The sequence below is a fragment of the Zingiber officinale genome, chromosome 3A (assembly GCF_018446385.1).
Source record: "Zingiber officinale cultivar Zhangliang chromosome 3A, Zo_v1.1, whole genome shotgun sequence".
NCBI lineage: Eukaryota > Viridiplantae > Streptophyta > Magnoliopsida > Zingiberales > Zingiberaceae > Zingiber > Zingiber officinale.
In genome coordinates this window covers 16,129,456-16,142,635 of record NC_055990.1, presented here as the reverse complement: position 1 = coordinate 16,142,635, position 13,180 = coordinate 16,129,456, and the positions used below count along the sequence as shown (strand labels likewise).

The 13,180-nt window shown below is 33.7% G+C and overlaps 1 protein-coding gene across 1 annotated transcript; it reads left to right on the top strand.

The window, feature by feature from the left end:
• The first annotated feature begins 2,897 nt into the window (after positions 1-2,897).
• Positions 2,898-5,628, top strand: LOC122050208 (protein FAR1-RELATED SEQUENCE 5-like). The gene is made up of 5 exons (XM_042611138.1): positions 2,898-3,582; positions 3,646-4,164; positions 4,762-5,031; positions 5,432-5,463; positions 5,548-5,628. The coding sequence occupies exons 1-5, from the start codon at positions 2,898-2,900 to the stop codon at positions 5,626-5,628; spliced, it is 1,587 nt and encodes a 528-aa protein (XP_042467072.1).
• Positions 5,629-13,180: the final 7,552 nt, after the last annotated feature.

Genomic DNA, 13,180 nt, shown 5'->3' with positions numbered 1-13,180 from the left:
TTATTGAGTTTAATAATATAAATTTATTTTTTTATTTTAATTTTTTTCATAAATATGTTCATTAACTTTATTCATAAATATTGTTCACCAATTTTGTTTATGAATACTATTTATGAAACGAATATTGTTTACGAACTATTTTTAGTTCGTGAAGAATTAAATACATGTGTTCAAGTTTGTAAGTTATTTATTTAATTGATGTTATATGTATTGAATGAATATAAATAATTTTTGTCAAATTGAATAATTAATTTGTTCAGAGATATATGGTTCACTTATAGTCAAACAAAGTTAAATATTATCTGACTGATAAATAAGAATAATTTTGAAACATGTTATATCTTTTTATCTTTTCTCAACAAACAAACGATACCAAATTAATTAGAGGGAGATAAGATCAATTTCGGATACATGCATGTCTTCTGAAAAAATTTCTCTCACCTCTAGTAATTTAGCGGTTGTCTATAAATTAATATTATGATTTATCTTCTTTCATGCAATTTTGAGGACTAAGGGTGCCTATAATTTATTAACCTTTCTTAATAATGAGAATATTATATCTTTTAGAAATATTTAAAATTAAATATGTAATCAAATAATATTAAAGTAGGGTCACGTCGGAAGTAGACTTTATTGATATTTTAAATTTGTTTAAAAATTAGTAATTATAATCAATAAAAAAATATTAAATTATATATTATAAAAATTATTAACTTATAAACACATGAAATAAAAAATAATACTAAATTAATATTTATAAAAACAATTAACCTAAATTACCTTATCCTTTGATATGTAGGCATATATCTACACTCATGTGATGCAAAAGTGATGAGCTTAGGGGTAAACAATTACTTTAAAATCAAATGGATTTAATTGAAATTGTATAAACTAATTTTTTTTTAACTAATAATACCCATCTAACTTTTAATAAAAATTAAATAAATAGAATTGATAAAATATCAATTAATTTAATTTTCTATTAAATTAATTATTATTTTTAACAATTATATATTTCTATTTAATTTTAATTTTTTTATTTGATTAATTCAGAATTAAGGATTTAAAATTTTTCAATCTAACAATTTAAGACTCGACTTATTCAATTTAACCATATTAAAATTTTTAAAATTGAAATCATATTAAATTAATTAAAATAATAGATATTTTACCTTATGAGGTGCTCAGGATATCCTTTGCCGCATAAAAAAACAAAGCATAAACCGCATAGATCACATGAAATTACACCAAGTTACAATAATTATAATACATTCATAAAAATTTATATATAAATTAAATTTTGAAAGTCAATAATGTTATCTTTCTCATCCAAGTTACACTATGTTGATTCGGCGTACTTGCCATCATTACTACTCTTTCCTCTGATATCCACATCGCCTCCACTCTCTATGCAGTTCCCATCTCTTTTAGCCGCCGCCATCACGAAATCCGCAGTGCCCATCGCTCCATCTCTCTCAACAGCCACAATAGCGGAATCCAGATCAAATCTTGTGTCCCGAAATTCTCCCTGTCCCTCTGTCCCACGCAGAAAACGATAACCGACTCGTGAGAAACACGTGACGAAGGCGGAAACCAAAAGAGCTTCGGTCAGCAGACCGATCCTCTAGACCGATCAGGACATATCCTGATTGGTCTGGGAGGTTTCTGATCGGTCTGTGGACTGATCAGCCTATAGGTGGATCGGTCCACAGACCGATCCCTATTGTCCTATAGACCGATCCTCTGGACCGATCAGGACATATCCTGATCGGTCTGGGAGGCTTCTGATCGGTCTGTGGACCGATCAGCCTATGGGTGGATCGGTCCACAGACCGATCCCCCCTCTCGCTCTGAGTCCCAGCGTCTTCTGATCACTTCTTGCTGATCGATCTGTAGAAAACGACAAGGTTGTTTCGTGAGAAACACTGGATATGGAGAAAAATATACTTTTGCCCCGAAAACCTCTTCGGCTAAAACCTCTTCGCGACTTTTCCCTCTGCCCTAACCTTCCTGTGCCCTAACCTTCCTCACGAGACAACCTTCCGCCTCCCGACAACCTTCCGCTATCCCTCCGAAGCCCCGCCGGTGCGAAATCCCGACGTCTTCCAACTGTCGACGGCAACAGTGATCCCAACGAGGCGCCGCCCTTCTCCTTCCAACCTTCGACGCGAATCCTTCCCACCTTCGACAGACAGGTGCAGGCAACACCCCGCCGAACCAGTTCGAAGATCCTACTAAGTCGCCTTTCAGTTATAAAGGTTCTAGCAAATTCAAATGCATTGCTTCAGTTCTTTACCCGATTTATGGCACGTTAATGCTGGAATCTGTGTTCTTTATTTGTGCTGTGTTTCTGTATCTGTTTCTTGTGCCAATTACTTCCTTCATATGCTGATCGTATAAGGCAGTTTCAAGTTCTCTGGCATTAATGCAACAGTTTCTCTCATATCACATATCCAGTGCATCCATTTCTTAATAAAGACTAAGGGATCACTTGTGAATTTTCAAGATTTAAGTGCAAAACGAAATAGCTTTTTGTTTCTGTTTAAGGAATTCAATTTGCACTTAATCTTGCTGTTTTTGTTTATTGTGCCAATTTGCACTTGTGCTAATTCCTTGGTCAAAAAATATGATATGTAGGAGATCATATGCTTCTGAGTTGCCAATTTCTGTGCCAATTTGCACAGAAATATGATCTGTAATTTTTGTGCCAATTTGCACAGAGATATAATTGGTTCTAGCCAGTGTTTTCTTGACATGATGGCCCTACAATATGATATGTGTAACCATTATCTATAACCATTTTGTCATCACATTGTAGAATTTGTATTGTGAAATGTGTAAAAAAATATATACATCTCTTGATTGTTTTTTTTTTGTTCAGGATTAAAGTAATTATCATGGACTTGTCGTTGGTTGAATCTACGAGTTGTCGTAGGTTAAATTTTGATGTAAACGAAGATTGTCGAGATAATGAGTTTGATGTTATTGATGAGGGTACAGACTCTACCATGTTATTGATGAATTCTGACACATCTATCATAGAAGAATTGATGCCAAAAATCGGTATGGAATTTAAGACGGAAGAGGATGCCTATCAATTTTATTTGAAATATGCTAAACAAGTTGGATTTGGCATAAGAAGGAGTAAAAGCCACAATGATAAATCGGGTAAATTAATTGACAGGATTTTTTGTTGTTGTGCACAAGGAAAAAGGGGAAAAGACAAACGAGATGTTTATGTGAAATCTCATCGTCCTGAAACAAGGTTTGGTTGTGAGGCTAAAATGAAGATTAGTTGTCGAAAAAATGGCAAATTGAGTGTGGAGCAATTTGTTAAAGAGCATAATCATTATCTTTCAAGTCCAAACAAAACTCATCTCTACAGAAGTCATAGAAATATTTCTTCTTCTGCTGCAATACAAATTGAGATGGCAAGTGATGTGGGAATCCCCCCAAAAGCATCTCATGATCTTATGGTGAAAGAAGTTGGTGGGAGGGATAATTTATGTTTTATTCCGCAATATTACAACAACTACTTGCGATCCAAAAGAACAAGAAATATTAGAGTTGGTGATACAGGAGGTGTATTGGAATATTTGCAGAAAATGCAATTTGTTGATCCTAATTTTTTTTATGCTATTCAAGTTGATGAAGATGATTTGATAACTAATATTTTTTGGTGTGATGCTAAGATGAGAGCTGATTATGACAATTTTGGAGATGTTGTTTGCTTTGACACAACATACAGGAAGAACAATGAAGGTCGTCCAATTGCGTTATTTGTGGGTGTTAATCATCATAAGCAGTCCATAATTTTTGGTGCAGCTTTATTATATGATGAAACATCTTTGACATTCGAGTGGTTGTTTGATACATTTACTAAAGCTATGTGTGAAAAAAAACCAATAACTATTCTTACAGATCAAGATGCAGCAATGGCAAAGGCTTTGACTTCCAAATGGCCTGAAACACATCATCGTTTGTGTATTTGGCACATTTATCAGAATGCGGCAATACATTTGAGTGAAGTTTTTTCTGAGTTCAAAGAGTTTACTAAAGATTTTGCCTCGTGTATATATGATTTTGATGAAGAAGAAGATTTTATTTTAGCTTGGAACATGATGTTGACCAAGTATGCACTTGAAGACAATGATTGGTTGAGACGTATGTTTTGCATAAAAGAAAAATGGGCTTTAGTATATGGACGACATATGTTTTGTGCAGATATGACTACAACCCAAAGAAGTGAGAGCATGAATAGTATTCTGAAAAGATATGTCTCTTATCAACACAAGTTTTTAGACTTTTTCAATCACTTCCAAAGGTTGCTTGATGATCGTCGATATGAGGAGTTAAAAGTTGATTTTAGATCATATACAAGTGTTCCATGTCTATTGTATCCAATTGAAATTTTAAAGCATGCATGTTCTATTTATACTCCTGAGGTATATAAGTGTTTTGAACAAGAGTGGTACAAATCTCATGATTCTATTATACACATTTATGAGGATGTTGGATCACATACAAAATACAAAGTTACTTCTCACAAAAAGAGTTACCATCATATAGTTACACTTTATTCATGGGGTCAAAAGATCGAGTGTAGCTGTAGAAAATATAATTTTTCTGGGATTTTGTGTTCTCATATTTTGAAAGTATTTACGATGAAAAATATCATGAAAATCCCAAGTGAGTATGTATTGAAAAGGTGGACACGGAAAGCAAAAGATGGATACTCTGGAGTTATTGAACTTGTTGCAGACAAAGGTAGTTTGAATCCAAAAACTTGCAACAGTATGCGATATAAAGAATTGAGTGGATTATATGTTCAACTGGTTACCAAGGCAGCAGAGAGGGAAGATACTTACAAGGTTGTTAAAGATGGTTTGTTGAGTATGTTTCAGATGGTGGATGAGAGGTTACAAGTTAATGAACCAACTTCCCAACACTCTATTGAAAGAGAGTTTGAAAGTGGCGAAGGAAACTCTCTTGGAGTCAAAGGAATTAAAACAAAGAAGAAACCGGTTTCAGGTAAGAGATTGAAAAGTGGCTTAGATAAGATTTCAAAGAAAAGAAAAGCGGCGAGGAAAAATAATCAAACTTCAACAATTCTTAAGGTTTCACCTCTTTTCTTATTAAAGTGTTGTTTATTTGTTGTCATTTCATTTGAAAAAATATATAGAATTAAATCATTATATTTTTGTATACCAGGCTAGAGAAGATCATTATGAAAGTACAAGTTGCATGCCTAGTGTTGAAGGTTTGAGTATGGCCGAAACTCAATTTCAACCACTTTTGTCAACACAACTATCTCAGGTTAACTCTGATATTGGTTATTTTCAAACAAATGACTCGGAATGATGGTAAGAAACTAACTCTTATAATGGATATTTGTATCTTTGTACCAGAATCTTTTTGGAAACTATCTCAGGCTTTAGTGCTGTTAACTATACCAGAATCTTTGTATCTTCGAACATACCAAAATCTTGATATCACTAATATAACTAAAGTATTGTTGGTTTCTAACTCTTTTCCCTTGCATTGCAGTTTCTACAGCGGGTTTTCAGCATAGATACAATTGTGAAACCTCTTCCTCCTGCTATGCAATATACGTCTCCAGGAATATGAGTTTTTTTACTCGGATCTTTACACAATTTTGGGGTAAGTCTTTGGTATGGTTAACTTATTAAAAGTGTATGATTATACAGATCAACTTCTGTAGCTGTTAGCTAACTCTAGATTCTTGGTAACCTGATCCAACCATGGCGAGGTTTGCTTAGTTAGGCTTTGGTGGACTGATCTAGTGTGTGATCATCAAATGGAGATTTCATAAGGCGCTGCCTGGCAGATTTATTGCAATGTAGACTGATCTTTTGTCTTTAAATAGCATCAGAAAATTTATTGCAATGAGAAAATTTATTTCTTTTGTCTTTCTTTTCATGAGCCGCTGGCTAGTAGATTTATTGCAATGAGAAGTTAGCATTGATGATGAACTTTGGAGTTTAACACTGCAACGCTGAAAAAGGCAAAATTGAGGCTTAATATGGGAGTTGTTTCTTAATTTTGAAGAGCTGTTTCTTAATATGGGAGGCTTAATTGCAACGTTGGCAAATCTTATTTTTTTAAAATAAAGTTTTTTCTTAATTTTGAAGAGCTGTTAAAACAATTTATTTTATGATTTATTTTTTAAAAAAATCATTATTGTTGTATGGGTTTGGTGAATTTAAATTGGGCTTTAGATAAAAAACAAAAATAAAGTTCACTGTCCGAAATCTACGCACCAAAATTCATGCCTTGCTTCACAAAATTCATATACAATTTTCTTAGTATGAAGGCAGCAAAAGTGAAGCAGGTAAAATCAAGATTCAGGTCAAGCTAGGGATAGAATATGTGATTCTTCTTAAATGTAATCAAGTGGAAGAAATTTTACACATCAAATGCGTTGATTTTGCTATGAACTTTGGCCAACAATTAGGAGAGTTTTGAGTCCAGTTAATGCATCATAACTACATAAACCTTGATCCAAAACTAACACAAGGTCATTGGATCGGTCTGTTGACCGATCCAGTGATACTCTGGTTATCTGGATCGGTCGGCAGACCGATCCAGTGATACGGTAGTCACCTGATCGGTCTCGTGACCGATCAGTGACCACACAGAAAGTCTCTATGGGTTATCTGATCGGTCTGGGGACCGATCAGTAACCACACAGAAGCATTCTGTGGGTTATCTGATCGGTCTACAGACCGATCAGCAAGAAGTGATCAGAAGACGCTGGGACTCAAAGCGGGAGGGGGGATCGGTTTGTGGACCGATCCACCCATAGGCTGATCGGTCCACAGACCGATCAGAAGCCTCCCAGACCGATCAGGACATATCCTGATCGGTCCAGAGGATCGGTCTATAGGACAATAGGGATCGGTCTGTGGACCGATCCACCTATAGGCTGATCGGTCCACAGACCGATCAGAAGCCTCCCAGACCGATCAGGATATGTCCTGATCGGTCCAGAGGATCGGTCTGCTGACCGAAGCTCTTTTGGTTTCCGCCTTCGTCACGTGTTTCTCACGAGTCGGTTGTCGTTTTCTGCGTGAAGATTTGATCTGAATCAGCCCTGTCAATCGTGTCTCTCTCAGCAGTCTCCATCAGACAAAATAATTGTAAAAATCTAATTCGAAATCAAGAATCAAGATTAAAAGATTTGAATTCAACATCAGATCATTATTATCTGTAAATAGAAATAGGAAAAGAAAATCTTTTGTATTGGACTACAGTGATTCGATTAAGTCAACAGTAATAATCTAACAAAGGAAAGAAGAAATAGAACTAGATCTGGAAAGAAATAGAGTATAATTTCACTGGGCTGGGATCCCTCAAGCACTCACAAAGCTGGAAAAACTATTACTAAACTATGATGAAGAAACTCTAACCCAGATCTGGAATACGAACAACTCGATTATCATTTCCCAGATCCAAATGACAAAACGAGAGTAGATCAGCATCTTCCTCCCATATCAGTGACACCAGAGAGGAGTTGTTGAAGATGGAAGCCAGCGCTTGTTCCAATCTCTAGTTCTTCCTGCTCGCCAGAGAAAATCGCCGATCCCTTTCCTGTAGCCTCCCTCCCATATTTATAATCTTGCCAGAGTTTAGATTTCCTGTATGGCTCAGATCCTTCAAAGCTTAGATCCTACGATCCAAGAACTCCAAAGCTTAAGTCTGGATGAAAGCCTTCTCTTCAATACTCTACAAAGATTAATTAAAATTTTGTCAACAAAATGCCCCACAATTACTGCTTACATCATAGTTCCAGATAATGACTAGAATTATTAAACATAAACGAAAATGCACTTAAAACTTGATGAAAGAGTGAGATTCCAAAGAAAACAACTGAAAAAGTTTAACCACAAATAAACACTATCAAAATCTCCCACACTTACTTTTGACCGTCCCAACAAATCAAAATGACTCTTAAGAAAATTTAATATCACTTCTTTAAACCATACTGACAACATATTAAGGATTGCAAAAAGTAATTATCTATGTCCAGCAATATAATCAAAACATTCAAGTTCTACGAACTTCATAATTCAATCAGTACAATGGTTTGAGATGCTTAAACAATTGGCATAAACTAAAACTAAACAAAGTATTAAATTCAAAAACTTTTTGAGACATTGTAAGACCCTAGAAGCTTTGAGGCAAATCTTTGAAAAATTATTCATAAATTTCCACGAGTTTAGTTAGAAAGTGCGACAATGGGTTAACAATGATAAAAGATGAAGTCAATAGATAAAAATTGATTAAACAGGTAGATAACGTTGAATAAATTTGGAATAGATAACGTTGAATAAATTTGGAATGATCGATTCGGAATTAGAAGACAAAATATACATTGCAAGTGGTGCAATAATGAATGGGATGCAAAATTAATCAAATTTTAGTTAATCCTGGAGACAATAAAGTTTGTCCTCGGGGTCATGGTATAACGGTAGGATATTTAGATTGTTACTTAGGTACTCATGGTTCGAACTCTAGTTACGACGTATTTGTAGAAAATTTTTCTCCAAATGGAAAGATGTAATTAAAGGATGCTGGGTTTCTGCACTGACCACCGTGTGCGCTTTTCGATTTATCCTGATGACCAATGGGAAACTTTCGTGGGATCAAATTGATCACCCTAAAAATAATTAATAAAATTAATTAGGATTATTATTTTTTTTATTGGGGCATTTGATAAAGTATGGAAGAGCCAGTTTTTTTACATAATCTTAAAAATATACTTTTTAGATTATTTTGGTTAAAAAAATGCCCTTTAATTACCTAAACAATTATTTTAATAAAAATATTTTATTTATACTGATTTATAAATTAGAGAAATGATATTCTTAAGAAAAAATCGTAAGAAAACTCTTCAGGATAGACACAAAAATGATAGGACCAAAAAAAAAAATGGTGGATCATATCATTTATGTGTCTATTCTTAAGAGTTTTCCTTGAGATTTTTCTTTAAGAATATCATAATTCTATAAATTAATTATAGTGAGTGTTAGAAAATTTCTAAATTCTACCAGGATCTCAAAGCTTTAAAAATATCGGCAGGAAAAAAATAGATTAAAATAACGATAAAGTAGAGAAAAATCCCCAATGACAACTTGAATTTTACATGTAATCCCCACTCATAAAAAACTTTATTTCCACTTCCTGCATGCAAAGTTTTATTTGCTTCAACTCGCTCATGCAAATATTGTGACCTAATTGCCCCTCAGATTTTTAGGTACAAAAGGTCCAAAAATGAGTATAATTCTTCTTAAATTCAGCACTTTACATTAGAATCGAGTATATTTTCTATTAAATTGAGTATATTTTTTTCCTGTTTTAATATGATTCCTCTTAAATTCAGTACCATGTAAAAAGAAAATCTAGTATATTTTCTATCCAATTAAGTATCATTTAAAGAAAATCTAGTATATTTTCGATCCAATTGAGCATCATTTAAAGAAAATCTAGTATATTCGAGTATATTTTCTATTAAAATTGCCCTTCATATTTTTTAGGTATAAATAATCTAAAAATGAGTATAATTCCTATTAAATTCAGCATTTAAAACTAGAAATCGAGTATATTTTCTATTTAATTGAGTACGATTTTTTCCCTATTTAATATAATTCCTCCTAAATTCAGTACCATTTGAAAAAAATCTAGTATATTTTTTATCCAATTGAGTATCATTTAAAGAAAATCTAGTATATTTTCCATCCAATTGTGTACCATTTAAAGAAAATCTAGTATATTTTTCATCCAATTAGGTGGAAAAAGAATCATAATAGAAAATATACTAGATTCTAGTTTAATGTACTGAATTTAAGAGGATTTATACTCATTTTTAGACTTTTTATACTTAAAATATCAAGGGCAATTAGGTAAGTATATTAAATTAGGGAGTAAAACAAAGAATTTTTCCAATGGGGAGTGCATGCAAAGTTGTGTTTGCCAATGGAGGCTGCATACAAATTTTCCCTTAAAATAAAATCTTCCCTTAGCAGAAGTCAGTGTCAGTGTATGCGTTGATGGTATTGAATATCGGGCAATGCGAATCGGACAGTACTAGTATTTTTCGTCGTGATATAAAAAATACATAAATAATAATTTTTTCTAATTAATATAATAAAATAGAAATAAATTTGAAACATAATTTTAAAAATTGTCTTTACCCTTCTGACACTCTGAATCAGTGTGTAAAATGGGCAAGGAAGTTAAAGCTTTAGGGTTTAGGGTTCGTGTTCAACGCCGCTTCTCTGAGCTAAGTAGTTCTCCGACGGCATAGAGAAGGAATTCCAGACGCTCCTCCGAAAATCTCCTCTTACTTCCTCCGCTGCCCTCAGCCGAAACTCTAGAAATCCTTATATTTCCCTAAACCTTCTTTCCAGAGCATCTGCTAACCCACGCCGTTGGGCTCTCAGTGCCCTCGCCTGCTGACTTTTCAGTACTCGATGAATAGGACCGATGGTGCGGATCTGGAGGTGGATCCATTGGTGGAGGAGTCCAAGGTGGTAGGAGGGGGAACGGAGAACTGCGAGGAAAAAAGATCGGAGCTGGATGGACTTAGCGTCAGGATCGGCGTGCTTGCTACTCTTAGCAAATAAGATCGCACCGGTTGAGCTTAGGAGATCAGGCATTCTTCCTGCTGTTCATTGCTTGCACAGTAAGATATATTTGCTTCAAGCAGCCTAGTCCAAAGGAATTCAAATAGAACTATTATGATGCATTATTTTCAATTTTCAATAATCTTCTTTGGTGGATTATGTCGCGTATTAGATTTACTTTTCTATAATCTATATGTTTGTTTGCTACAAACTATTACTAAGTTTCTTTTAGTAATCTCATAATATTATGCCTGTAGAAATTCCAAACAATCTTAATATCTGCTACATCAAGTTTTGAATTTTCCCTTACATTCTTATGGTTACATTTAATTTAAGATTTTCCTGATCAATATAAAATATGTTACAGATAGCTGAGACTGTATATGAGTTGGAAACATTGGTGAAATAAGAAGATAGTGAGGTACTTATATTTGTTGAACACTTAGTAACCAGATCATATGTTGATATGTTATATGAATAATTGAGTGTCCATTTGAATTGGTTAATGTTCACACGTAAACTCAATTTCTGGGAATGGGATTTATTTCCTTTGTTTAGGCTGAAAGTGCTATGTAGGCGTTGGCGGTTAGATGTGATAATGTTGTAATTTTAAATTATTCTTTTTCCTCTAATAGTTATGGTTCTAATGTTATATTACAATAAGCTTTCGGTTTGCCTGCTTGCTTTTGCAAGATTTATATATTGCCGTATCTATCCAATTGTATGTCCATGTCAATCTCCCAACTATGTTCATTGCGTTATATGAATCTTATGCTCCATTGAGTTTGCAAGGCTATATTTCTAGTAATATTTAAATCAATTAAATATATTTTTTATTTCATTGACTAATGTATTATTTGGTCTCCCTCTAGCCATTAAATCTTCTACTCTAATAGATTCATACATGCTAATCTAAATTTGATGGTGTAGGGGAAGCTCTTTTGCTTATAACATAAAGATAGTATTTGCCTCAAACTAGGATTCTGGAAGTGTATGTTATAATCTCCTATTAATATAATGTTATTATTTTAAAGCTGGCCTTTTATTCCACAATTGGTTCTAGTTACTGCTTTTAGTGTGGGTTTGTGGGAGAGATGAAAATGCTTATTGTGCTCTCGTCCAGCTATTCCACTAACCCTTTTTTGAAACCTACACAACTAACCTATCTGAAGAAGTGTATGTTGCATAAGCAAAGCCATAACTTCCATCTGTTTAGTTTTCTTACAGTTTGTTTTCTGTTTCATTTGCATGTTCAGATTTAACAATTGTGTTTCCTTTGAACCAGTGTTGAAATAGCTGATGAATTGTTAAATTGGGTTAACTTATAAGCTGATATTATGCTGCTTTACTGATCATTTCATAGTGCAGTTGGACTGAAGATTTTATTTTATTTTCTTCTTTCTCTTTGGATGTAGACCTCGGTAGCATTTACTAGCTTCATAATTGCAGCCATCCCAACTCTTATCATAAGCATTTACATTACTCTGCCCAAGATAATCTAATATGAAAGATGTATTATGTTTTCCTAAACTTTTCTGAATTTTTATCATGCCATTTCTTTATGAATTTATATAAGCCCAGTTCATTTTATGAAATTTTATTAGACAATTCCATCTTATATGGCAGAATTCTCTCTGTTTTAGCTCCATTCTATCATGGTCCTATTGCAGTTTGTACCAGTTATATGAATTGGTAGTTATCAGTCTTAAGTGAATGCTAGTACATAAAACTCTAATTGAGATTGTATTGATCTATTCAATATTTTCTGAGTGCTACCCTTGTACAAACAAGGGATGCAAGTCTGATGTTTCTGCTGAATTGTATACAAATTAGAATCTCCTCTTGTTGAAGATAATAAAGAGCTAAAGATTCTTCACCTACGGAGAAAAGCCCCCCAAAACAAAATCCAGACATATAGCAAAGAATGCTAAAAGTTTGGGCAGCAATGCAATTGTGGCTCTCACTTGACTAATAGTTATGGAGTTTTGATTAGATCCAAATGAGGTTATATTTTGAAGGTCAATGTTTTAAATGAGAGTAGTTGGTTTATTAGAACATAATTTGTGAATAACGTTCATGTTGTCTGTTGAGAAGTGTTGGAAATATGTTCCTTCTTCTGTAGGCAATGATGTGAGCTGCAATATCTCTTACAAGTCTTGCAGAAACTACACGAGAGGAACTTCCTAGTACCATGGCTGCAATAAGACTCTCAGGCATGGAGATCAGTGATCTTACTTTGGAGTTGAGTGATTTAAGGTGCATACTTAAGCTTATGGTTCCTAAAAAGAGCAATATTGACATTCATGTTTCTTGTTTTCAAAAAATGACTTTCTTGTACAATTGTGAGTCATGATTTAGTTTTGAATATTCCAGGAAACACAAGCAAGTAATGTGCATATGTAACGCCCGAAAATTCTCAAAACTATTTTAGAAATATTCTATAATTATTCTGAAATTTTTAGATATTTTTCCGGAATTTTTAGAGTAGCGGAAGTAGCAAAAATAATTAGAAAAGCAAAATAGCCTAAGCGGGG